General features: G+C 40.9%; 1 protein-coding gene across 16 annotated transcripts in view; it reads left to right on the forward strand.

Annotated features, from left to right (window-relative positions):
* Nucleotides 1-26,228, forward strand: part of LOC133401187 (plectin-like) — a 124,099-nt gene extending 97,871 nt beyond the window's left edge. For 13 of the 16 annotated variants that reach the window (XM_061673856.1, XM_061673866.1, XM_061673857.1 and 10 more), the window contains 20 exons: nt 135-289; nt 388-697; nt 797-874; nt 958-1,119; nt 1,553-1,657; nt 1,751-1,846; nt 3,822-3,947; nt 4,034-4,186; nt 4,275-4,429; nt 4,602-4,728; nt 7,531-7,714; nt 8,249-8,406; nt 9,771-9,949; nt 10,053-10,191; nt 10,394-10,750; nt 10,848-10,931; nt 12,549-12,653; nt 12,740-12,838; nt 14,902-18,255; nt 19,374-26,228. In XM_061673856.1, the coding sequence (XP_061529840.1) occupies nt 135-289; nt 388-697; nt 797-874; nt 958-1,119; nt 1,553-1,657; nt 1,751-1,846; nt 3,822-3,947; nt 4,034-4,186; nt 4,275-4,429; nt 4,602-4,728; nt 7,531-7,714; nt 8,249-8,406; nt 9,771-9,949; nt 10,053-10,191; nt 10,394-10,750; nt 10,848-10,931; nt 12,549-12,653; nt 12,740-12,838; nt 14,902-18,255; nt 19,374-25,529 (12,282 nt within the window). In that variant the 3' untranslated portion in view covers nt 25,530-26,228. The remainder of the gene's footprint in view (nt 1-134; nt 290-387; nt 698-796; nt 875-957; nt 1,120-1,552; nt 1,658-1,750; nt 1,847-3,821; nt 3,948-4,033; nt 4,187-4,274; nt 4,430-4,601; nt 4,729-7,530; nt 7,715-8,248; nt 8,407-9,770; nt 9,950-10,052; nt 10,192-10,393; nt 10,751-10,847; nt 10,932-12,548; nt 12,654-12,739; nt 12,839-14,901; nt 18,256-19,373) is intronic. The other 3 variants (XM_061673865.1, XM_061673864.1, XM_061673855.1) reach the window with 2 other exon arrangements.
* Nucleotides 26,229-26,271: the final 43 nt, after the last annotated feature.

Below are 26,271 nucleotides of genomic sequence, written 5' to 3' on the forward strand. Positions count from 1 at the left end.
ATGTGGGTATGAGCAAAAAAATAATAATAATCTCACATTATGTCCAACTGTCAGTCTCATTGATGTCACATTTATGAATGCCTTATGCAGTACATTACTTGACACTGCCATTCAAATTGTTTTTGTTCTTTTAGGACATCCGCCTACTTAATGCGGGGAAACCAGCTCAGCACACAGCAGAAGTTGAGCGGGAGCTGGACAGGGCCGACAACGTTGTCCGTCTGCTCTTCAATGATGTACAGACGCTCAAGGATGGGCGCCACCTTCAGGCTGAACAGATGTACCGCAGGTGGGTCCCACATGAACACCACTCACAGTGTTTAACAGGAAGCAACGTCGATCACTAGACCTCCATCAAGTAAAATGTATGATCCTCTATACGTACAGGGTCTACAGCCTCCATGAGCGCCTGGTAAATTTGCGCAGTGATTACAACCTTCGCCTGAAGTCTTCCCAGATTGCTTTGACCCAAATATCCCAAAAGACGACCATGAAGGTCCGGCCCGAGTTGGATGACGTGACCTTGCGCTATGTCCAAGATCTTCTTGCCTGGGTGGAGGAGAATCAGCGGCGTATTGATGGAGCTGAGTGGGGATCTGATCTGCCTTCTGTGGAGTCGCAGCTGGGTAGCCACAGAGGCCTGCACCAAACAGTGGAAGACTTCAGGTCAAAGATTGAACGTGCAAAGGCTGATGAGGTAATCATTTTAATCTTTCTATTTTTCTACTTTTCCTGTTAAAATGAACCTTCATTAAGTTTTTTTGCATGTCTCTGTTGCACCCTTGGTGGTTTTCAGAACCAGCTATCCCCTGCCAGCAAAGGCACATACAGAGAGTACCTGGGTAAACTGGACCTACAGTATGGCAAACTGCTGGTAAATATGCAAACAAATATGAATGTACATGATAATACTATTGCAAGCTGATTTCATCATTTCAATATTCTTTATTCTCTCAGAACTCCTCAAAGTCCCGCTTACGGAACTTGGATTCACTGCATGCATTTGTGAGTGCAGCGACCAAGGAGCTCATGTGGTTAAATGACAAAGAGGAGGAGGAGGTCAACTTTGACTGGAGTGACCGAAACACCAACATGGCAGCAAAAAAAGACAACTACTCGGTGTGTTTCAGAAGTCAAGCTACTTTTATAGTCCTTCATTTAGCAATTTAGATGTAATTTAGATGAAACTTTATATAATTTAAATAATGTTATATTATAGCTTATACACACACATACACACACATACACACACACACACACACACACGCACACTATATATATGGTGACACGGTGGAAGACTGGTGGTTAGCACATCTGTCTCATAGTTCTGAGGACCAGGGTTCAATCCCCGGCCCCGCCTGTGTGGAGTTTGCATGTTCTACCCGTGCCTGCGTGGGTTTTCTCCGGTTTCCTCCCACATCCCAAAACATGCGTGGTAGGTTAATTGAAGACTCTAAATTGCCTGTAGGTGTGAATGTGAGTTTGTATGGCTGTTTGTTTATATATATGTGTGTCAATGTTGTCATTGTTTCCTTTCATTCATATCCTTCAGGCTCTTATGCGAGAGTTGGAGCAGAGGGAGAAAAAAGTCAATGATATCCAGACGACAGGAGATAAATTGGTCAAAGATGGCCATCCTGGCAAGAAGACAGTAGAGGTGATTACAACAAGAAATTTGTTTAGACAGGGACATAGGCCTGAATGCACTTTTGACTTGACAAACTTGCTCTTATCATATCTGCCTGCTCAGGCCTTCACAGGTGCCTTGCAGACTCAGTGGAGCTGGATCCTTCAGCTGTGTTGCTGTATTGAGGCTCATCTTAAAGAGAACACAGCTTACTACCAGGTATCACTGATTGTACAATCACTTAAAGTTGTAATTTTTTTCGGAATTTTGTGTAAATGCTATTGCCGAACCAAAATGGCGACCGCTAAAGCTAATTATCACATCACAGTATACAACCCCAATTCCAATGAAGTTGGGACGTTGTGTTAAACTAATAAAAACAGAATACAATGATTTGCAAATCATGTTCAACCTGTATTTAATTGAATACATGACAAAGACAAGATATTTAATGTTCAAACTGATAAACTTTATTTTTTTTAGCAAATAATCATTAACTTAGAATTTATGGCTGTAACACATTCCAAAAAAGCTGGGACAGGGTCATGTTTACCACTGTGTTACATCACCTTTGCTTTTAACAACATTCAATAAACGTTTGGGAACTGAGGACACTAATTGTTGAAGCTTTGATGGTGGAATTATTTCCCATTCTTGCTTGATGTACAGCTTCAGCTGTTCAACAGTCTGGGGTCTCCATTGAACGGCGACGCCGCATTTTGGTCCCTTGGGCAGTCACGTAGGCAAGTCAGCCAATCAGTGTATTTCTTCGGAGTCATCACGTCACATGGGTTACGTGGCCAATCAGGTGCATAAATACTGTGACAAGGAAGTGAAGTAAGCACTGTAGCAGCCTTTTTTCCCCCCACCATTGCGCTGTACCAGCCCAGCTCATTATCGTGCCTTGACAAATGTCAACTTGCGGGCCAGATATAATTGGTGGCGGGCCAAATATGGCCCACGGACCGCTAGTTGCCGACCTCTGGTCTAAGTGTTTAGTATATGCTATGATCTTCCAGCATATATTGTCTGAAATAATTGTTGCAATAATGACAGTTCTTCTTAATATACCTTAACCATTCAAATATATAACCAGAGGTGGGTAGGAACGGGCAACATTTACTCTGTCTCATGTAATACTTTGGATAAATTGTACTTGTCAGAGTAGTTTTAATGAAGCATACTTGTACTCGAGTATTATTGTTAAATATTACTTTTACTCCGTTACAATAATCTGCATGCCGCTCGCTACTTTCATTTATCAATAATTGTGTCTGCGATCTATTTTTTTAGACTTCCGCTAAACTTGGATTGCTCCAATCCACCGTTATTATCACAGTAATATTTGACTCAAGTACTCTAATCAAACAACAAAAAAAGGCACATGTCCGCACACAAAGTCTTCTATTGGACTTTGTCGTGACAGCCGCGCATGACTCGTGTTTACATTACAGACTATGAAAAACAGTAGCAACAAGCACCGTAGTTTTGTCACTGCCCAAACTTAGATATTTCAGCTCACTTCTAACTTTAGAAAACACCATGTGGTAAGTTGCAAGTGTTTTTGCTGTTGTTTTTGGCTGTGCATATGGCAACATTAGCACTATTTTATGGCCACAAGTAACTGTAAAACATGCATCTTTTGGGGTACGTTCTGTGCTCTCTCTCTCTTTCTCTCTCTCTCTCTCTCACACACACACACATTTTAGTGGACAAAGGAAATAATGTTTTTGTAAGGCCCTATGCATGTGTTGTTGTTTTTTTTTCCACTTACTGTAAAAATTGAAATCGTGGCAGGTGTGTGTGTGGACCATTGAACATGTGTTTGAATGTGATCTGTTACTTCTGAACACAGCCACATGCCAGTTACAAGAGGGAGTGCATCCTTGTGCAACCACATTTATTTTTATTTACTTTATTTAACCAGGTAAAATACCAGTTACAATAGAACTCTCTTTTGCAAGAGTCTTCTCTTTTCTCAGAATCTACCGAGTTAATATGCCTTCTGTTGTCTGTAATCAACATTAGGATGACAACAGGGCCACCAGATATAATTATGCAGCCATGGCATCACTGACAGATAATAATAATAATCTGTTATTAAACAAGAAAACATATTTTGGTGCAAAATAGGATTACTGTGACCGGGTAATGGATTAATGGAGTGGAATATTTATTTTGCTCTCCATTACAGTTCTTTGCTGATGTAAAAGAGGCTCAGGACAAGATGAAAAAAATGCAGGAGACTATGAACAAGAAATACAATTGTGATCGTTCGACCACAGCCACACGCATGGAGGATCTGCTGCAGGATACTGTGGTAAGGGATGATTGCTTAAACATAGTTTAGTGTACAGTCTAGTTATAGTAACCTCGTCATAATCTAGTTGGCTTCTACGTTAACAGGATGAGCGAGAACAGATGAATGAATACAAGATTCTTGTGAATGGCCTTAACAAAAGGGCTCGCTCCATCATCCAACTGAAACCACGTAACCCCACCACGTCCACCAAAGGCAAACTGCCCATTCAGGCCATCTGCGACTTCAAACAACAAGAGGTGTGGATTACTTGGAATTTTCAAAATGATTACATGGAACAACAAAACACAGAGTCACTGTAGGATTAAATCATGTATTCTTTCACAGATTACTGTTCATAAAGGAGACGAGTGTGCACTCCTCAACAACTCCCAGCCTTTCAAATGGAAGGTTTTGAGTCACTCTGGACATGAGGCAACTGTGCCTTCTGTTTGCTTCCTGGTTCCTCCAGTAAACAAGGACGCTATGGACAGTGTGTCCAGGTGAGAAATACAAAAAAGTACAACTTGTATATTTCACGATTCCATCTAGTTTCTTTAACTTAATGTCTAATAGTAAAAACAAAACAAAAGTTTAGATATGTTAATTATGTAATGAGAGGCTATGTGTAATAATTTAACAATATACTGTATGTACCTTATCTCCTACTTCCAGTCTGGAAACAGGTCATCAGCAGATCGTTTCCATGTGGCAGACATTGTATATCAACATGAAGAGTCTGCTATCTTGGCAGTACCTAATGAGGGACTTTACACAGATTCGCTCCTGGAACATCATCATGGTGTGTGTTGACACATTTCTTATTAAATATATCTTGGGTGATGGCTGCTAGCTGATCTTTTATTTTACTTTTATGTTTTATTTATCATAGGTGTGAATGTGAGTGCGGATGGTTTTTTGTTTGTATGTGCCCTGCGATTGGCTGGCAACCAGTTCAGGGTGTACCCCGCCTCCTGGCCGATGATAGCTGGGATAGGCTCCAGCACTCCCGTGACCCTTGTGAGGATAAGCGGTTCAGAAAATGGATGGATGGATGGATGTTTTATTTATTGTGTAATTTAAAATTACATTCAAATGAAATGAATGTATGGGAACAAGGTTTTGCTGATATTTTTAGTATATTCATATAAGAGGATTTGTATGGGGCTTAAGGTTGTAGTTTGTTTTTAAAAAAAATTTAACTGTGACCCAAAATTCATTTGAAATACAGTTGTTCAATAGAATTACAATTACTGCTGATGGACACTTACCATAGACTTCAAAAGGTTCATCTGATAATGAAATCCAGTACAAGATTTTGGTTACCTAGTTATACTCTAAAAATAAAAATAATGCCCTATGGGGGGCACAAGCCAGTGCATACTGTAGGCCGGTCCAAAACTCGGATAAATGCAGAGGGTTGCGTCAAGAAGGGCATCCGGCTTAAAACCTTTCCAAACAAATATGAGCGTTCATCTAAAGAACTCCATGCCCGGGTTGACAACGTCTGCCCCCGGCCCCATTAACCTGGAGGGCGGCGGTGGAAATTCAGCGACTGTGGGTCGAAGACGAAGGAGAGGTGGAAAGCACAGAGTGTAGAATTGAACGTGGGGACTTTGAATGTTGGGACTATGACAGGACAATCTCGGGATGTGGTTGACGTGATGATTAGAAGGAGAAAAGGAGACTTGGTGGTAGTACCTCAAAGTCCAGGACATCATACAAGAAAATAGGTTAGCTAAGAGGAAGTATGACACTGAGAAGACAGAGGAGAGGAGAAAGGAATACATTGAGATGAGACGTAGGGAAAAGGTAGAGGTGGCAAAGGCTAAACAAGAGGCATATGATGACATGTATGCCAGGTTGGACACTAAAGAAGGAGAAAAAGATCTATACAGGTTGGCCAGACAGAGGGATAGAGATGGTAAGGATGTGCAGCAGGTTCTGGTGATTAAGGATAGAGATGGAAATGTGTTGACTGGTGCCAGTAGTGTGCTGGATAGATGGAAAGAATACTTCGAGGAGTTGATGCCTGAGGGAAAGAATACTTCGAGGAGTTGATGCCTGAGGGTAATGAGAGAGAAGGAAGAGTAGAAGAGGCAAGTGTGGTGGACCAGGAAGTGGCAATGATTAGTAAGGGGGAAGTTAGAAAGGCATTAAAGAGGATGAAAAATGGAAAGGCAGTTGGTCCTGATGACATTCCTGTGGAGGTATGGAAGCATCTCGGAGAAGTGGCTGTGGAGTTTTTGACCAGCATGTTTAACAGAATTCTAGCGAGTGAGAAGATGCCTGAGGAATGGAGGAAAAGTGTGCTGGTGCCCATTTTTAAGAACAAGGGTGATGTGCAGAGCTGTGGGAACTATAAAGGAATAAAGTTGATGAGCCACACAATGACGTTATGGGAAAGAGTAGTGGAGGCTAGACTCAGGAAAGAAGTGAGTATTTGCGAGCAACAGTATGGTTTCATTCCTAGAATCATTCTTTGTGAATCTAGAGAAAGCCGATGACAGACAGGAACTTTGGTACTGCATGCGTAAGTCTGGAGTGGCAGAGAAGTATGTTAAAATAGTACAATACATGTATGAGGGCAGCAGAACAGTGGTGAGGTGTGCTGTCGGTGTGACATGAATTTAAGGTGAAGGTGGGACTGAATCAGGGATCAGCCCTGAGCCCTTTCCTGTTTGCAGTGGTGAGGGATAGGCTGACAAATGAGGTTAGACTGGAGTTCCCGTGGACCATGATGTTCGCAGATGACATTGTGATCTGCAGTGAAAGCAGGGAGCAGGTGGAAGAACAGTTAGGAAGGTGGAGGCATGCACTAGAAAGCAGAGGAATGAAGATTAGCTGAAGTAAGACAGAATATACATGCATGAATAAGAAGGGTGGAGGGGGAAAAGTAAGGCTACAGGGAGAAGAGACAGCGAGGGTGGAGGACTTTAAATACTTTGGGTCAACAGTGCATGGCAGCGCAATAGTGAGTGTGGTGAGGAAGTGAAGAAATTAGTCCAAGCAGGTTGAAACGGGTGGAGGAAGGTGTCCGGTGTGTTATGTGACAAAAGAGTCAAAGAGAGAAACAGTGGTGAGGCCAGCCATGATGTACGGATTAGAGACAGTGGCACTGAAGAGACAACAGGGAGCAGAGCTGGAGGTGGCGGAAATGAAGATGTTGAGGTTCTCTCGAGAAGTGACCAGGTCGGATAAAATTAGAAATAAGCTCATCATTGGGACGGGCAAGTTTAGATGTTTTGGAGACAAAGTTAGAGAGAACAGACTTTGAAGGCACGTTCAGAGGAGAGAGAGTGAGTATATTGGTAGAAGGATGGTGAGGATGGAGCTGCCAAGCAAGAGAGCGAGAGGAAGACCAAAGAGAAGTTTGATATATAGTGAGGGAAGACATGAGGGCAGTTGGTGTGAGTGAGGAGGATGCAAGAGATAGAAAAGGATGACACGCTGTGCCGACACCTAACGGAACAAGTCGAAAGGAAAAGAGGAAGACTAAAAATACAAATGTAATAATAAAGTAATAGAACAATTACCAATTCATATAAAATGTTTTACAGTTTAATTCCACCTGCTTATCCCTATTTTCCTCTTTTATTTCCAGTTAAAGTCAATGAAACCAGAAGAATATAGACAAATGATGAGGAACCTGGAGATCCACTTCCAGGACTTCATACGTGACAGTCAGGACTCTCAGCTCTTTGGCCCTGATGACCGCCTGCAAGTCGAGGGAGACTACACCAAGTCCACCCAGCACTTTGACAGCCTGCTTCGCTCGATGGAGAAAGGTACAAATCTTGACATATCTGTCTTTGACAGAAAGGAGAAATGATATCAAATGTAGTATATAGAGAAACATGTTATGTTCTTAATTCACATTTCAGGGCGAAAGGTTGTTAGGCTCGAAGGTGAGTGATGTAAAGTTGAGCACACTAGCAGCTACTATGTGCACACGCTTCCAAGCTTTAGAGTAGTCATGGAGACGTTTATTTGAGAGTAGATGTAGACGATTGGCTGCATGGTGTGTTCCACAGGAAAGTCTGATCAAAGTACAGCACATAATCTGGGCCACATCACTGAACTGAAATAAAACAGGTAGTATGCTTGTACACCTACATAATCTAATGCGATCCAAGAGTTGTATCAATATATTAACGTATTTTTATTATTATCTGTTGGTATTTGTCCTAATTACAGGTGAGTGAATCCAGTATGGTGTCAACATGAATTGCATGTGTTATTATTTTGAGTTAATGAGCTATTTTGTCACATTGGATTGCATTCTATTCACACATAATTAAAATCTAAACTCCTCTTCATAGGTCAACAAAACGAGTCTCTGTGTAAGAACTACATCTCAGAGCTCAAGGACCTGCGACTGCAAATTGAGGACTGCGAAGGCCAGACTGTGGCTCGCATACGCAAACCAATGGAAAAGGAACCTCTGAAAGAATGTGTTCAGAAGACAGTAAACCAGCAGGTATGCTACACTCTTTTGTCTATTTCACACTTCGTTCCTGAAAATTTGCACATCAGAGCCTAAAAAATAGATGCAGCATTTATCTGCCGGTACCTTTCATACAGGACCCAGGAAAGTGGAATATTGCCACCACTGTTCAAATTGAGTTTGTTGTCACATCTAAAATACTTGTACAGCGACGAGAAGTGAGTCTGGTTCCGGCATAGCAGAATACACTTCCCCACCTTTGTTAGGAGGCGGAAATTTCCCAGGTCAAGTCCGCTCCTCTGTTCTGTGCCGTTGCTGTTGAAACAAAACAGTGATAAAATGTTTTCCTATGTTCAACTCAACTCAACTTTATTTCCATAGCACTTTAACAACAACTGCAGCTGTAACAAAGTGCTGCACACAAACCATAACCGACAATAATTAAATGATAATAACACAATCATAAACATCTACATAAAATATTATTTTCTAATTAAAATACACCTAAACTCACTTTACATTGGCATTTAGCATAAAGGAGGTATAAAGGTTTATTCCCTTTTGTTGCACATGTTGTGTGAAGCTGTCATTAGATGAGAGCGAAGAGTAAGATTAAAGTGTACATTGACCAGTATGAGGGCACCGAGATGATGGATTTTTACTGTAATCTCACGATCACAGTGTGCATGATGTCATCTACGTTTGCTATCAAACAACTCCAGTTTTCTAACAGCCGGTAGTTCATCCATTGGTGAGTAACACAGATACAGAATTAATTCTCCTGTACCATTTACCGTAGTCATTTCTTTCGCTTTACTTTACATTTTAGCACCGGCTCTTGTCCCTCTTAATATGTACTCTGGGATGCATTCTACTCCATGTTGGTGGGCAAAGCTCCTCGCGGTTTTAGCGCCTTGCGGTTGAAGCTCCTCGTGATTGTAGCATCGTAGACGAGCGGCAAAAGTCCAATAGCGCCGATATTCTCCCCAAATTAAAAATTAACCTGTTGTAAACATGCTGTCAGTGAAGGCGCACCAACAAGCATCGATACTCTCCGCGAAAGAATGTCACTGCAAAAATGATGAAAACCGTCCACAACAGTGTAGCGGACATTGAGACGTGCCTTTGATGTTTGTTAACGGAAGAGAAGATAAATACGGAAGATAAAATGTCCGTTTTTATATTTTGCAAACTCTGTGGAAATATTCTAAATGTATGCCTTGGTGTCTGTGTCCCCATTCGCACACCCGGGTGCCACCACGTGCGTGAACGCCTGCAGCAACCAAGCCAGCGGCGTTTTCGATCGAAGAAGTCGACCATGCGGCTCCAATCGCGTTCCCTAGCCACGATCGGTCGGCGTTATTTCTTAACCAATACCTTTGGCTGTTTGTTAACAGAAAGTCCAGGCAGAGCTTGACGGCCTCAAAAAGGACCTTGATAAGGTGTCTGTGAGGGCACAAGAACTCTTTAAGTCCCCACAGGAGTCTACTTCTACCCCTGTGCTGCGTTCTGAGCTAGACCTTACCGTGCAGAAGATGGATCACACCCACATGCTGTCCTCCATTTATCTTGAGAAGTGAGACCCTCAAAAGATTCTGCACACTATTAAGAGAAATAACTCAGCTCTTATAGCGTCCACAGTGTTTGACTTTCAACTGACTTATTGTCTCTTGCACCAGGCTCAAGAATGTGGAAATGGTCATTCGTAACAGTCAGGGGGCTGAGGGTGTACTCAAGCAGTATGAGGACTGCCTGTGTGAAGTCCACAGTGTGCCCAGTGACGTCCAAGCCGTTGAGACATACCGTACAAAGCTTAAGGTAACCACGATATGCAAGGAAGCATCATTAAAGATTGCATATTTTTGAATTGCAGGTACACAACAAATATGACAACTGCCCAATGCATCTCTTCACACAGCTATTTTGATAGTATTCACTCTGATACTCTAGCCTAATCTTTTTTTATTTTGTGTTCATTACTTATAGCCCTGTCTCTTTCTTTTTGGTTTTAAACACGCAGAAAATGCGAGCTGAGGCCGAGGCTGAACAGCCAGTGTTTGATTCCCTCGAAGAAGAACTAATGAAAGCCGCTGCTGTGAGTGACAAGATCAGTCGTGTGCACAGTGAGCGCGATGCTGAGCTGGACCACTACAGGCAGCTCCAGTCCAGCGTTCAGGACAGGTGGAAGGCAGTGTTCACGCAGATTGACCTTCGCCAGAGAGAGCTGGAGCAGCTCGGCCGGCAGCTAGGCTACTACCGTGACAGTTATGATTGGCTGATCACTTGGATAGCAGATGCCAAGCAAAGGCAAGAAAAGATTCAGACCGAACCCATCACTGACAGCAAAACTCTGAAAGAGCAACTGGCCCTGGAAAAAGTCAGTAATATTCTTTGATTTTACCAGGAGCCAAATGGATTTCTCCACATAAAATGAATACGTTCAACTTCATTTTTTATCCTGCTTTCCAAAACAGAAATTACTGGAGGAAATTGAGAAGAACAAAGGCAAAGTCGATGAATGTCAGAAATATGCTAAAGCATACATTGACACAATCAAGGTGAGCATTAGACAACAGCAGTATTATAGAATGAAAATTGCAGTTCTCTTTCTTTGAGATGCTGTCGCCAAGCTGAAATGCTAGCGAAAACACGGACTTAAGGCAGAGTTAATGCTGGTTGACACGTCACAGCATATCACAACAGTTAATATATGGCTCCTATGACCTATGAGCTAGATATGGATGGCATAAGAACAATCTGATTGGACGCTTAATGCATTTCTTTGGGTGCCATGGCATCGCTTTTACGTCTTATGTTTTTCTGGCATCTTGATTTTGACCTTCTTGTTGAAAAAGGTCAATATATTTTGTTGTAAATGTTTGGACTAGGGCAACACGGTGACCTATTGGTTAGCACGTCGCCCTCACAGGTCTGAGGTTTGAAGTTTGAATCTCAACTCCGGCCTTCCTGTGTGGCATTTTCATATATTCTCCCTGTGTACGTGTGGGTCATCTTCTGATCCATCTCCATCTTCCTCCCACGTTCGAAATTCCCCCAAAATATGCATGTTAGATTAATTGAAGACTCTAAATGATCCATTTGTGTGAATGTGCCCTTAGTTGTCTATATGTGCCCTGCGATTGGCTGGCAACCAGTCCAGGGTCTCTTCTTGCCCAAAGTCAGCTGTGATAGGATCCAGCTTATCCTAATAATCAGAATCAGAATCATCTTTATTTGCCAAGTATGTCAAAAACACACGAGGAATTTTACTCCGGTAGTTGGAGCTCCTCAACTACGACAACAGACAGTCAATTGACAGAGAATACTTTTGAGACATAAAAACACAGGGACTGAGCAATAAAAGGTTACCAGTAATGTGGTAATGCCAGTAAAAAAGTTTATTTTTTTTATTTTTTATTTTTTTGGACAATTGTGCAAAATGATGCTGAGTCTTCTAGCAATTAGAGCAGTTTGAAATGACTAATAGAACAATATTCTGGTGCAGTGACCATTGGTCAAATGGTGCGGAGACTTCAAGAAATGTATTAAGTTTAAAGTGACTAGTAATGCAATAATCTGGGACAATGTCAATTGTGCAAATGGTGCAGATACTTCTCAAGCACGCGTGGCCAGTATTGGTCAACAACAGATATGCAAGAGTAGTGTATAATTGGCCCGACAGAGCTGTGACAACAGTCTGAAGAAAAAATTGGCAGCATGTTACAGTGGAATTGTAAGTTAACTGTTTTTTTTAGAGGGATTAGAGGGAAGAAGCTGTTGGAATGTCTGCTTGTTTTAGTTTGCATTGATCGATAGCGCCTACCGTACTCAAAGGAGCTGGAAGAGGTGGTGACCAGGATGTGGAGGGTCCAAGAGGATTTTAGATGCTCTTGTCTTAGTTCTCGCAGCATGTACATCCTCAATGGTGAATGATATGATGAATGATAAAAAAAAGAAATCGTTAAAGAAAATGGATTGATGGATGGTTGTTGGGACTGAAAAAAGAAGTTGTTGGGACTGAAAAAAGAAATACCGTACCCATTCTAATTGATCTGCACATTTTTGTTTTTCGAGCTTGTTGCGATAATAATAATCATAATAATAAAGGTAGAAATTTTATATAAATGCCTATTCATTTACTTATCTACAGTATATATTTTTTTCTTCCCCAAAAGGACTATGAACTCCAGTTGGTTGCCTATAAAGCTCAAGTCGAGCCTCTTGCTTCTCCTTTAAAGAAAACAAAACTGGATTCTGCATCTGATGACATCATTCAGGAGGTATGTTTCTTCAAATCCATGTGATGAATATATTAAGGGACCACTTATTCATCATTATTCATCGATTTCCTCTTCTTCCATACCAGTATGTAACACTAAGGACCCGTTACAGTGAACTGATGACTCTGACCAGTCAGTACATCAAGTTCATCACTGATGCACAGCAACGCCTGGAGAATGAGGAGGTGCGTGGCTCCTGGCTGGGAATCCCAAACAAACTAAAGTCTAACAAGATCTTAACCAACAAACTAATCAACCAAACAAGCAACATTTTTATCCTCCCATCATCACACACATGTATGCACACATACTGTATGTATGTGTGAGTGTTTTTATATTGATGCTGCAAAAACATACACAGATATGCACACACAGAGATACCACAGATACAGTATATTTGATAGAAAGAACACTGCTATTTTTTAGTCTAGGACAATTCAAACAAGATTAAATTATAAGGGGGTCCAAATTTAAATGGGTGAAGTATTTATTTATTTTTATTTTTTTTAATCTATTTTAATTTATTTAATTTCACAAGGCATTCAATCAATCACAACTGGACTATTATGTTTGTCTCAGAAGATTTTCAACTCTCCTTTGGGCAGGCTTCATCATTTCATGCAACAAGGCTTTGTTAGGACGCACTAGCCAGGGTGAAAACCCCCTTACCCCCTTAAGGCAGCTTAATGGTTCTCCCCTTTTTTGCATTTCAAAAGAATAATACCATACGTGGTTTGGGGCGTGCCTCAAAGTTGGAGCAGAAATAGTTTTCCACACAAACACTGGCCTAACTAAGCCATGTTGCATGAACTGATGGAGCCTGCTCGGATGAAAGGAAAAGCGTCTTCTTAGACCAACAGAACTGTTGCGATGAATTCAAAGTCCTGAGAATAAAATGACCTGGATGAATGACAATATACACAGGCATCTTTATTTTTTTAAGTTTACAATGTCTTCCTGTTGATTTAGTGTTCCATTGGACAAGGGTTCTTTCTTTCACTGCAGTTTTTTTTTATTTTATTGTTCTTCTTTTTTTTTAACTCTGGTCACTTTTTTAAAGTTGAAATCTATACATCTTTTTTTCTCAAAGTGACACATTTGGGAATTCATTCTTTCCTTACCCTAATGGTTTGTTTGTTTGCTTCTCTTAACTGCTTGCCAGTGGTTTGCCCTGATGAATGCTTGAACTTGTTTGAGTATTAAAGAGGTAAATGTTTAATGCTGAAGGTTCTTTCACATGTATTTTTATTGGTTTTCTCGCATTTTTCACTATACATTACAACAATTCTGCATCTTTGGTGACTGCAATCCTTAATGGTGATAATATGTAGTAATTTATTTTAGTTATAGTAAGACTCCTGCTTGCATGTATCTTAAACTTTTAAGTATTATTAAGGAGACCTCACAGAGCTATGTCAATAGACAAATGTGAAAAACCTCCAAGACTTAAAGTACATATATTGTACTTAATATAGCAGCACTGTGAAGCTTACTTATTCAAGGAACAACTATAAGTCAGTCCTATATTTGAGTAGAGGGAACTTTATGCTTTTACTTGGTGTCCCAACTAACAATGGAATTTTCTGGACTGTTTCTCTTTGACTTTTCCTTTCCTTCATTTAATTTCATTGTGTGGTGTATAGTGATTTAAAGAACCCTAATTTTTAAAATTAGAAGTACCAACAAACGGATAAATATGTACTGAAAACAGACTATATATGATTTCGTGTGGTAGATACATAATTTAAACTACATTAAATTTAATATGTACAACCTCACTGCCCAATATAATTGCTCAATGGAGGATTGTAATACTAGTTTAATGTAAAAAAAAAAAAATAATTCAAATATTATTCAGACTAGTAGGTCCAATTATACATGCATGCAATGGTATTTTCTTATTATGAAATATGTCCATTTCATCCATTAACTGATATCATCATCTATCTTCCCTAAATTGCCTTGTCATGAATTAATTTCATTGCATCATGAATTTAACCTCACTTGAATGAAAATTTATTTTGCATCTGACATTTATCTTTGACATGTTCTATTAGCTAACTTTTAACATTATACTGGTAATACAGTACATTGCATTGCTCTTATTCCTGTGTGATTATGCTGTGATTACCATTGTAATTACAATTTTAAACTCACACTGATAAGAGCTGGTCAATGTAAAGTGTTACTTTTCACTTGTCATGCTTAATTATAATCTTTTCTTTACCATTTGCTTCCACTAATGCAGAAAGCTGCAAAGAAACTCAAAGCAGAAGAACAGAAAAAAATGGCAGAGATGCAGGCTGAGTTAGACAAACAGAAGCAGTTAGCAGAAGCAAATGCAAAGGCCATTGCCAAAGCAGAAAAAGAGGCAAAAGAGTTGAAACTCAAAATGCAGGAAGAAGTTAGCAGGAGAGAAATTGCTGCTGTAGATGCAGAAAAACAAAAGCAAAATGTCCAACTGGAACTCTGTGAGCTAAAAAACCTTTCAGAGCAACAGATCAAAGGCAAAACTCAACAAGTGGATGATGCTCTTCAAAGCAGAGTCAAGATTGAAGAGGAAATACGCCTTGTAAGAATCCAACTTGAGACAACAGTAAAACAAAAGACTACAGCTGAATCTGAGCTTAAGCAACTTCGTGACAGAGCAGCTGAAGCTGAGAAACTCAGGAAGGCTGCCCAGGAAGAAGCTGAAAAGCTACGCAAACAAGTCCATGAAGAGACCCAGAAAAAGCGTATGGCAGAAGAGGAACTCAAATTAAAATTTGAGGCAGAGAAGGAAGCAGCAAGGCAAAAGCAAAAAGCCCTGGATGACCTTGATATGCTCAAAATGCAGGCAGAGGAGGCAGAAAGGCAAGTGAAGCAAGCAGAAATTGAAAAGGAACGACAAATCAAGTTTGCTCATGAAGCAGCACAGAAGAGTGCCGCCATTGAGCTCCAGAGCAAACATTTGTCCTTTGTGGAAAAGACTTCAAAGTTGGAAGAATCTCTCAAACAAGAGCATGGTGCTGTCCTTCAACTGCAACAAGAAGCTTCACGCCTCAAGAAACAACACGAAGATGCGGATTTGGCTAGGGAAGAGGCAGAAAAGGAGCTTGAGAAATGGAGACAAAAAGCTAATGAGGCCCTCCGTCTTAGGCTCCAGGCTGAGGAAGAAGCCCACAAAAAGAATCTTGCACAAGAAGAAGCTGAGAAACAAAAGGATGAGGCAGAGCGTGAGGCTAAAAAACGAGCCAAAGCTGAAGAATCAGCCTTGAAGCAGAGAGACATGGCTGAGAAAGAGCTTGAAAGGCAGAGGAAGATGGCCGAGAGTACAGCACAACAGAAGCTCACTGCAGAACAGGAGTTGATTCGTCTCAGGGCAGATTTTGACAATGCAGAACAACAACGATCCCTGCTAGAAGATGAGCTTTACCGTCTGAAGAATGAGGTAATTGCAGCTCAACAACAAAGGAAACAGCTCGAGGATGAACTAGCCAAAGTAAGGAGTGAAATGGATGTCCTCCTTCAACTTAAGTCAAAGGCAGAAAAGGAGACCATGTCAAACACAGAGAAAAGCAAACAACTTCTTGAGGTAGAGGCCGCCAAAATGAAGGACTTGGCTGAAGAGGCAGGCAAGCTAAGAGCCATTGCGGAGGAAGCTAAGCATCAAAGGCAAGTTGCTGAGGAAGAGGCAGCTCGTCAGAGAGCAGAAGCTGAGAGGATTCTCAAAGAGAAGCTAGCAGCCATCAGCGATGCCACCCGTTTGAAAACAGAGGCTGAAATTGCTCTCAAAGAAAAAGAAGCAGAAAATGAAAGACTACGTAGACAAGCTGAAGATGAGGCTTACCAGAGGAAAGCACTCGAAGACCAAGCCAATCAACACAAGCAAGCAATTGAGGAAAAGATAATACAACTGAAAAAATCATCTGAAGCTGAAATGGATAGGCAAAAGGCTATAGTGGATGACACACTCAAACATAGGCGAGTTGTCGAAGAAGAGATCAGAATCCTCAAACTGAACTTTGAGAAAGCATCATCTGGAAAACTAGATCTGGAACTCGAGCTCAACAAGCTGAAAAATATTGCAGAGGAAACTCAACAAAGCAGGCTTCGAGCAGAGGAGGAAGCTGAAAAACTAAGAAAGCTTGCCCTTGAGGAGGAGAAAAAGAGGAGGGAAGCAGAGGATAAAGTTAAGAAGATCACTGCTGCAGAGGAAGAGGCAGCTCGACAACGCAAGGCAGCCCAGGAAGAACTTGAGCGTCTGAAAAGGAAGGCAGAAGAAGCCAGGAAGCAGAAAGAAGAGGCTGATAAAGAAGCAGAAAAACAGGTTGTGGCAGCCCAACAAGCAGCCCTGAAATGCAATGCAGCTGAACAGCAAGCACAAAGTGTTCTCGCTCAACAGAAGGAGGACAGCATCATGCAGAAGAAGCTTAAGGAAGAGTATGAGAAAGCCAAAATGCTTGCCCGAGCAGCTGAGGCTGCAAAGGAGACAGCAGAAAGGGAAGCAGCACTCCTCCGTCAGCAAGCGGAGGAAGCAGATCGACAGAAGGTGGCTGCTGAGTTAGAAGCCACAAAACAAGCCAAAGCCCAGGAGGATGCCGAGAGGCTTAGGAAGGAGGCTGAATTTGAAGCTGCTAAACTTGCTCAGGCTGAAGCTGCAGCACTGAAGCAGAAGCAACAAGCGGATGCTGAAATGGCAAAGCACAAAAAACTGGCAGAGCAAACATTAAAACAGAAATTTGTAGTAGAACAAGAGCTCACAAAGGTTAAACTTAAGCTTAATGAGACTGATAATCAAAAGTCTCTCCTTGATGCAGAGCTGCAGCGATTAAAAGATGAAGTTGATGATGCTGTCAAACAAAGGGCCCAGGTTGAAGATGAACTGTTGAAAGTAAAAGTTCAGATGGAAGAGCTGCTCAAGCTTAAAATGAAAATTGAGGAGGAAAATCAGCGCCTCATCAAGAAAGACAAAGACAACACTCAAAGGTTCCTTGCAGACGAAGCTGAAAACATGAAAAAACTTGCTGAAGATGCTGCAAGACTTAGTGTAGAAGCCCAAGAGGCAGCTCGTTTGAGACAGATTGCTGAGGAAGACCTGAATCAGCAACGAGCTCTTGCAGACAAAATGCTCAAAGAGAAGATGCAGGCCATTCAGGAAGCATCTAAATTTAGAGCTGAGGCAGAGATGCTCCAAAGGCAAAAGGACTTGGCTCAAGAGCAAGCACAAAAGCTGCTTGAAGATAAACAACTCATGCAACAGCGACTGGAAGAGGAAACTGAGGAATACCAGAAATCTCTTGAAGCAGAAAGAAAAAGGCAATTGGAGATCATAGCAGAGGCAGAAAAACTTAAACTCCAGGTTTCTCAGCTCAGTGTAGCCCAGGCCAAAGCAGAAGAAGAGGCAAAAAAATTCAAGAAACAAGCTAATACGATTGCATCCCGTCTTCATCAAACTGAAATTGCCAGCAAAGAAAAAATGACTGTTGTTGAAAAACTGGAGGTTGAGAGACTAAATACCAGCAAAGAAGCCAGCGATTTACGCAAAGCTATTGCAGAGCTCGAGAACGAGAAGGCTAGACTGAAAAAAGAGGCTGAAGAACTTCAAAATGTGTCTAAAGAGGTATTGTGTAAAAAGCAAAAATGGCATAACAAAGAAGTTTATGCCATTGTTAACGCTTCTCTGAAAACTAACCCAATTCTTTCTTCCAGTTTCTTCTATCACTTTTGTTTGATTGTACTAACCATGCATCTATGATTTTTAGTTTCACTTTAATTTTATTTTTTGCAGTGCACTGTGCTTATGCACATCCCACCCTGAATGCTTCATGCCATGGAATGTTTCAAGGGAACACATCATAATTTGTTTATAAAACAACAATAAATCACACAGTAAATCCTAATTAGGGACAGTCATTATCTCCTCGAGGGTAACTAACCTAGAATGTGACGTATAATAATGTATCAATTCTGCAGTAACAACTTCATTTTCATTTTAGTAGATAATCCTTATAGTTAATGCAATAATATAGATCAGGGATTGCCAACCTTTTTGAGAATGAGAGCTACTTCTTTGGTACTGATGAATGCCAAGGGCTACCACATTGATAAACACTTCAGAAATAACCAAATGGCTCAAAATATCTTTAATTATATGTTATTATTAGCAAATATTGATAATCATCTATGTGAAGACAATGATTTTCCACAATAATTATCAAGAATGTTTAAACAAAGTAGGAAATATGAATATCAATATGCACAAATTTATATCTATGTATCTCTGCAAGTGTTTACATTTTTGAATGATCACTTCTACAACGTTCTTCGGAAATCACAATGTTCCATTTTCACTAGCCACTAAAACTAGCCACTAAAACTGACACTAAAACCAAAAAAACACTTCTTTATTGGCTCCAAATTAAAACTTACTTCATAGCAGGTTAAATGGGATATTCAGGTATGTAGACTGGTATATAGATATGTAGTTTTTTTTTCAGTTCCAAAAGAAGTTGCTTGATAAACTCCCCAATTTCATTTATCACAACGAAATAGACAAACAAAACAAAAATCAATCCACATAATTATATATAGAATAATGTATCATGTATAAGCAGATTGCACTGTATGGTGTATGGTGTATGGTGTGGTGTAGTGTGACACAAAGACTGGTGTGAAGAATATATATGCAGTACTTCACAAACTTGTACTTACTTGTTTTTTTTCCTTATGTTCTGCCAGATGGCTGATGCACAGCAGAAACAAATTGAGCAGGAGAAGACAATGCTCCAGCAAACATTCCTTACAGAAAAAGAAATGCTGTTGAAGAAGGAGAAGCTCATTGAAGATGAGAAAAAGAGATTAGAGAGCCAATTTGAAGAGGAAGTCAGAAAGGCACAAGCTCTGAAAGATGAACAGGAACGACAAAGACTACAGATGGAGGAGGAGAAGAAGAAATTGCAGGCTACAATGGATGCAGCTCTTAATAAACAGAAAGAGGCTGAAAAGGAGATGCTAAACAAGCAAAAAGAAATGCAGGAACTGGAAAAGAAGAGACTAGAGCAAGAAAGACTCCTGGAAGAAGAGAACCAGAAACTGCGGGAGAAGCTGCAGCAGATGGAGACAGCAAACAAAGACAGTGTTCAGACTGTCAAAGTTCCAGTCACTATGGCTCACAATGTTCTCAATGGACAAAATACCTGTGACACACTAGACAGTGTGGGGAAGAAAGCAGATCCCTTAGCTTTTGATGGTATTCGTGAAAAAGTCCCAGCGAGTAGACTTCACGAGTTAGGTCTTATACCAAAGAAAGATTTTGATAAGCTTAAAAATGGTAAAACTACAGTTCAAGAGCTTGGCGAGGCTGAAAATCTCAAAACCATTCTCAAAGGAAAGAACAGCATTGCTGGTATTTTGACACCATCTAATAAAGTGATATCTATCTACCAAGCATCCCAAGAGAAGAAGATTACCCCAGGCACTGCCATGATACTTCTTGAGGCCCAGGCAGCAACTGGTTACATGCTAGATCCCATTAAAAATAAGAAGCTTTCTGTTAATGAGGCTGTTAAGGAAGGCTTGATTGGCCCAGAACTGCATAATAAAATGCTTTTAGCTGAAAGGGCTGTTATTGGTTACAAAGATCCATACACAGGTGGCAAAATATCTGTCTTTGAATCTATGAAGAAGGCTCTGATAGAACATGATCATGCTATTAGAGTACTTGAGGCTCAGATTGCAACAGGGGGCATCATTGATCCTGTAAATAGTCATCGTGTATCTAATGAAGTGGCTTACAAACAGGGACTATATGATATGGAAATGAACAACACCTTGGAAAACCCCTCAGATGATACAAAGGGTTACTTTGATCCCAGCACCCAGGAACCCTTGACATATTCTGAATTAATGATGAGATGTTCCCCTGACCCTGAAACTGGCCTGCTTCTTTTGCCAATCACAGATAAAGCTGCACAGTGCTCCAGTATATACACAGAGGAAGAGACCAAGGATATGTTCAGCAAAACAACTGTGTCTGTACCATTTGGAAGATTCAAGGGAAAGACTGTTACCATTTGGGAAATAATAAATTCTGAGTACTTCACTGAAGACCAAAAGAAAGACCTTCTCCGTCAGTACAAGACAGGCAAGATCACAATAGAAAAAATCATTAGGATTGTAATCACTGTGGCAGAAGAGAAAGAGAAGAAAAATGAAAATAACTTCAGTGGTCTTCGAGCACTGGTTCCTGCCTCTGACCTCCTTGAATCCAAAATTATTGATAAGGACCTGTACAACAAATTGCAAAAGGGTAATAAGACTGTCAAAGAGGTATCTGAAATGGAACCTGTTCAGAAAGCTCTTAAGGGTACAAATTGCATTGCAGGTATAGTTACCGAGTCATCAAAGGAGAAAATGTCCTTCTATAAGGCAATGAAAAAGGACATACTGAAAGCTGGACTTGCCTTAAATATGCTTGAAGCCCAAGCAGGGACAGGCTATGTGGTAGACCCTGTTGAAAATCAGAAGTACACTGTTGATGAAGCTGTAAAAGCAGGTGTTGTTGGTCCTGAACTGCATGAAAAGCTCCTAAGCGCAGAGAGAGCAGTCACAGGTTACAAAGACCCCTATACCGGCAAGACCGTGTCTCTGTTTCAAGCAATGAAAAAAGATCTAATTCCTAAAGAGCAAGGAATCCGACTGCTGGATGCGCAAATGACCACTGGTGGTATCATTGATCCAGTCAAGAGCCATCGTGTTCCCCATGATGTTGCTTGCAAACGAAATTATTTTGATGATGAAATGAAACGGATTCTAAGCCAACCAACTGATGAAATACAATGTTTCTATGACCCCAACCTAAAAGAAAAGGCCACATACGCGCAGCTCTTCCAAAGATGTTTAACTGATGAGAAAACTGGTCTCCAGCTTCTGCTTCTCACCGATGAAGCCATCAATGCAAAGGAAGAGCCAACGCTTACTGAAGCTCAGACAAAAGAGGCTTTGACGCGGGAAACTATTGAACCTGATTCTGGACCATTCAAGGGGAGAAAAATGACGATTTGGGAAATGCTCCACTCTGACTATATAACTGAGGCACAAAGACTTGACCTGCTCAAACAATTTAGATCTAGAAACATAAAAATTGAAAAGATACTAAAGATTATCATTACATTTACAGAGGAAGAGGATGCAAAGAAACAGCAGAAGCTAAGCTTCAAGGGTCTCAGGTCACCCGTTCCAGCAAGCTGTCTTTATGAGTCCAAAATAATTGACAAAACAACATTCGATCTTCTTCAACATGGCAAAACAACGCCTAAAAAAGTCAGTGAGAATCCCAATGTGACGAAATACCTCCAGGGCTCAGATAGCGTTTCTGGCATCTTCTTAGAGCCTACAAAAGAGAAATTAAGCATTTATCAAGCCATGAAGAAAAACCTCATCAGACACAACACAGGTATTTCTCTTCTGGAAGCCCAGGCTGCCACTGGGTTCATTGTAGATCCTGTGAAAAAACAATTTTTGACAGTAGATGAAGCCGTAAAATCAGGCCTTGTCGGCCCAGAGCTACATGAAAAGTTGCTCTCTGCTGAAAAAGCTGTCACAGGGTACAAAGATCCATTTACAGGCAACAAAATAGGCCTCTTTGAAGCTATGCAAAAAGATCTCATTTTGAAAGACCAAACCATGCCATTCCTAGAGGCACAAATGGTCACTGGAGGAATAATTGACCCTGTAAACAGTCTTCGTGTCCCAATGGATATTGCATTCGAAAAGAACATTTTCAGTCAGGAAATGGCTAACACTCTCTCTCAGCCATCTGACGATAACAAGGTTTTCACAGACCCAGAAACTGATGAAAATGTAACATATAGACAGCTTAAAGAGAAGTGCAAAAGAGATCCAGATACAGGCATGTGCATCCTCCCACTCTCAAAGCCTCAGTCTCCTACAGTTGTTGAGAAGACATATCTCTTCACAGAGGAGCAAACACAAAGTGACCTGACCAATACCCAAATTGACATTCCAATTGAGGGTGTTGCTGATAAAACCATGAACCTCTGGGACATCGTGAACTCAAATTTGATTCCAGAACAGCAGAGGCAGAAGATTATGGATGAATATCGTTCTGGAAACATGACTAAAGAGCGAATGATCATAATTATTATTGAAATCATGGAGCAGAGAGAGATAATCCGAAATGCAAATCCTCTTTCATGTAAGACAATGAGGAGACAAGTTACTATTGAGGAGCTCCACAATGCCCGCATCATTGACTTGGAGACATACAACCTTCTTAAACAGGGGAAAAGAGATATACGTGACATAATGGAGATGAGTAGTGTGAAACATTATTTATATGGCACTGGCTGTGTTGCTGGGGTCCAAACTGACTCAAGCTCAAAGATCAGTATATACCAAGCAATGAACAGGGGATTTATTAAACCTGAAATTGCCCTTAGCCTCTTAGAAGCACAGGCAGCGACAGGATTCATTGTTGATCCAGTAAAAAATGAGACACTTACTGTTGATGAAGCCGTTCGTAAGGGTGTTGTAGGCCCTGAGATCCATGATAAACTACTTTCTGCTGAGAGAGCTATTACGGGATACAAGGACCCATACAGCGGAAAGGTCATATCTCTTTTCCAGGCCATGAAAAAAGATCTTGTTAAAGAGGATTATGCTCTGAAAATGTTAGAGGCACAATCTGCCACTGGAGGAATTATTGATCCTGAATTCCAGTTCCATCTACCTACAGACATCGCGATGCAAAGAGGTTATATCAACAAGGAAACCAATGAGAGACTAACAGATGGCGTTAAAGGATTCATTGACCCGGTCACTGACGAGAAATTGTCATATGCACAGCTACTTAAAAGATGCAAGTTAGAGGGCGGATTGCGTCTCCTCTCTCTGGGAGACAAGAGATTGATGTTCAAAGGTCTTAGAAAACAGATCACAATGGAAGAACTTCTCCTTTCGCAAATTATTGACCAGGAAACCGTCACTGAACTGAATGAAGGTCTTATTTCAGTGGAGGAGGTCAGTAGTAGGTTATCAAAGTACCTTGAGGGAACAAGCTGCATTGCAGGTGTATTTATAGAAAACACAAAGGAACGTCTTTCAATTTACCAAGCCATGAAAAAGAACATGATCAGGCCAGGTACAGCCTTCGAACTTCTTGAGGCCCAGGCAGCCACAGGGTATGTTATTGACCCAATTAAAAACCTCAAGCTGACTGTCAATGAAGCAGTGAAAATGGGAATCGTTGGACCAGAATTCAAGGACAAGCTTCTCTCTGCTGAGCGTGCAGTGACAGGATATAGGGATCCATATTCAGGCAAGACAATATCACTCTTCCAGGCCATGAAAAAGGGACTCATTCTAAAAGATCATGGTATCCGTCTCCTAGAGGCTCAGATAGCCACCGGTGGAATAATTGACCCTGAGGAAAGCCACCGTTTGCCAGTTGAGATGGCCTATGAACGTGGCTTCTTTGATGAGGAAATGAATGAAATACTGACAGACCCATCTGATGACACCAAAGGCTTCTTCGATCCCAACACTGAAGAGAACCTAACTTACCTGCAACTCATGGAAAGGTGCATTACTGATCCTGACACTGGCCTGGTTCTCCTTCTCCTTAAACAAAAGAAACGAGAAAGAAAGACTTCGTCAAAATCATCAGTCCGTAAACGAAGAGTTGTTATTGTTGACCCAGAGACAGGCAAAGAAATGACAGTGTATGAAGCTTACAGGAAGGGACTCATTGACCACCAGACATACTTGGAGCTCGCTGAACAAGAGTGTGAATGGGAAGAAATCACAATGACATCTTCCGATGGTACTGTCAAATCCATTATTATTGACAGGAAGTCAGGGAGGCAGTATGATGTTGATGATGCTCTTGCACGTGGCCTCATTGACCACAATGCTCTTGAAACATATCGATCTGGAAACCTGTCCATCACAGAGTTTGCCGACATGCTTTCCGGAAACATGGGAGGCTTCCGGTCTCGTTCATCTTCCTTTGGTTCCACCACTTGTTCTGATTTCTCCTCTCCAATGAGCCCAATACCGTCCATAAAACCACCTGCAGTCATATGGAATGATCCAACAGAGGAGACTGGCCCTATAGCTGGAATCCTGGACATAGACACATTGGAGAAGGTATCGATCACTGAGGCCATTCGTAGAAACTTGGTAGACAATATCACCGGCCAAAGATTGTTGGAAGCCCAAGCCTGTACTGGTGGAATAATTGATCCTTCAAGTGGGGAGAGATTTTCAGTCACCAATGCTGCAGAAAAAGGGCTTCTTGAGAAAGTCATGGTTGATCGTCTTAATATGGCTCAAAAAGCATTCAGTGGATTTGAAGACCCCAGAACTAAAGAAAGGATGTCTGCCTCCCAAGCTCTAAAGAAGGGCTGGTTGTATTATGAAGCTGGTCAACGATTCCTTGAGGTACAATATCTGACCGGTGGACTTATTGAGCCTGATGTTGAGGGAAGAGTCTCACTGGATGAATCAATCAAAAAGGGCACAATCGATGCCCGCACAGCCCAGAAACTAAGAGACGTCAGTTCCTATTCGAGATACCTAACTTGTCCAAAAACAAAACTCAAAATCTCTTTCAGAGATGCTATGGATAGAAGCATGGTAGAGGAAGGATCTAGCCTTAGGCTTCTGGAGGCCTCCTCACAGTCCAGCAAAGGCCTCTACAGTCCCTACACTGTGAGTGGCTCTGGATCTGCATATGGTTCACGGACGGGTTCAAGGACAGGTTCCCGATCAGGATCCAGGAGGGGCAGTATCGATGCAGGCTCTGGCTTCAGCATCAACTACTCATCGTCTTCCTTCACATCTTCCTCAACTGGCTATAGCCGCAAATTTTGATTGGCCATATCTGTCTCTTAAGAGCTTCATTATTTGACATATTCAACATAACTATCAACAGTACCATCATATTTTATAAATGCATTTCTTTCAGGAGAAAAATAATTTTAATAACAAAGAAATTCTAATTTATTTATTTTGCCTCCCATGTGGATAAATCAAGCCTTACCTTGACTAATCATTTTGTTTCTAGGCAACCATGTCTAAAGGGTCTTCCTATATGAAAACAAAGCATTGCTATAAATTTAAAGAGAATAATAGTGTTTTATAGGATAAATTAACAACGCATCATAGAGTATATCCAGCGTGACATTTCTGCTTCTTTTAAAATGGCTTCACAGCTCTTATTCTATGGCTAAAAATGTTAGTTGTATGCTTGCCTTCTGAACTAATACATGCTGTTCGGCAAACTATTTTTGCAGTATTCCTTGTTTTATTAGAAATTCAATACAATGTTTATTTTGTATCATTTTTGACACTACTAAATAAGATGCATAGTTAAGGTGTTTTGACAAAATCTAGATCTGTATCTAAAGCTTACAGAGGTTCAAATGTTTGTATAGAGTTTAAATGTTTTTTGTGTTCTGTTGATTCTATAATTGGATTGTGTAACTCCAGTATCAAACAGACGCTAACATGCGACAACACCTGAATGCAACACTGACACTTTTTGTCAGAATTAAAGTTACGCAAAAAATACTTTCATATGAGTCTTTGTGATCCTTTGTACTTTATATTTTAC

Source organism: Phycodurus eques, chromosome 4, assembly GCF_024500275.1.
Source record: "Phycodurus eques isolate BA_2022a chromosome 4, UOR_Pequ_1.1, whole genome shotgun sequence".
Lineage (NCBI taxonomy): Eukaryota > Metazoa > Chordata > Actinopteri > Syngnathiformes > Syngnathidae > Phycodurus > Phycodurus eques.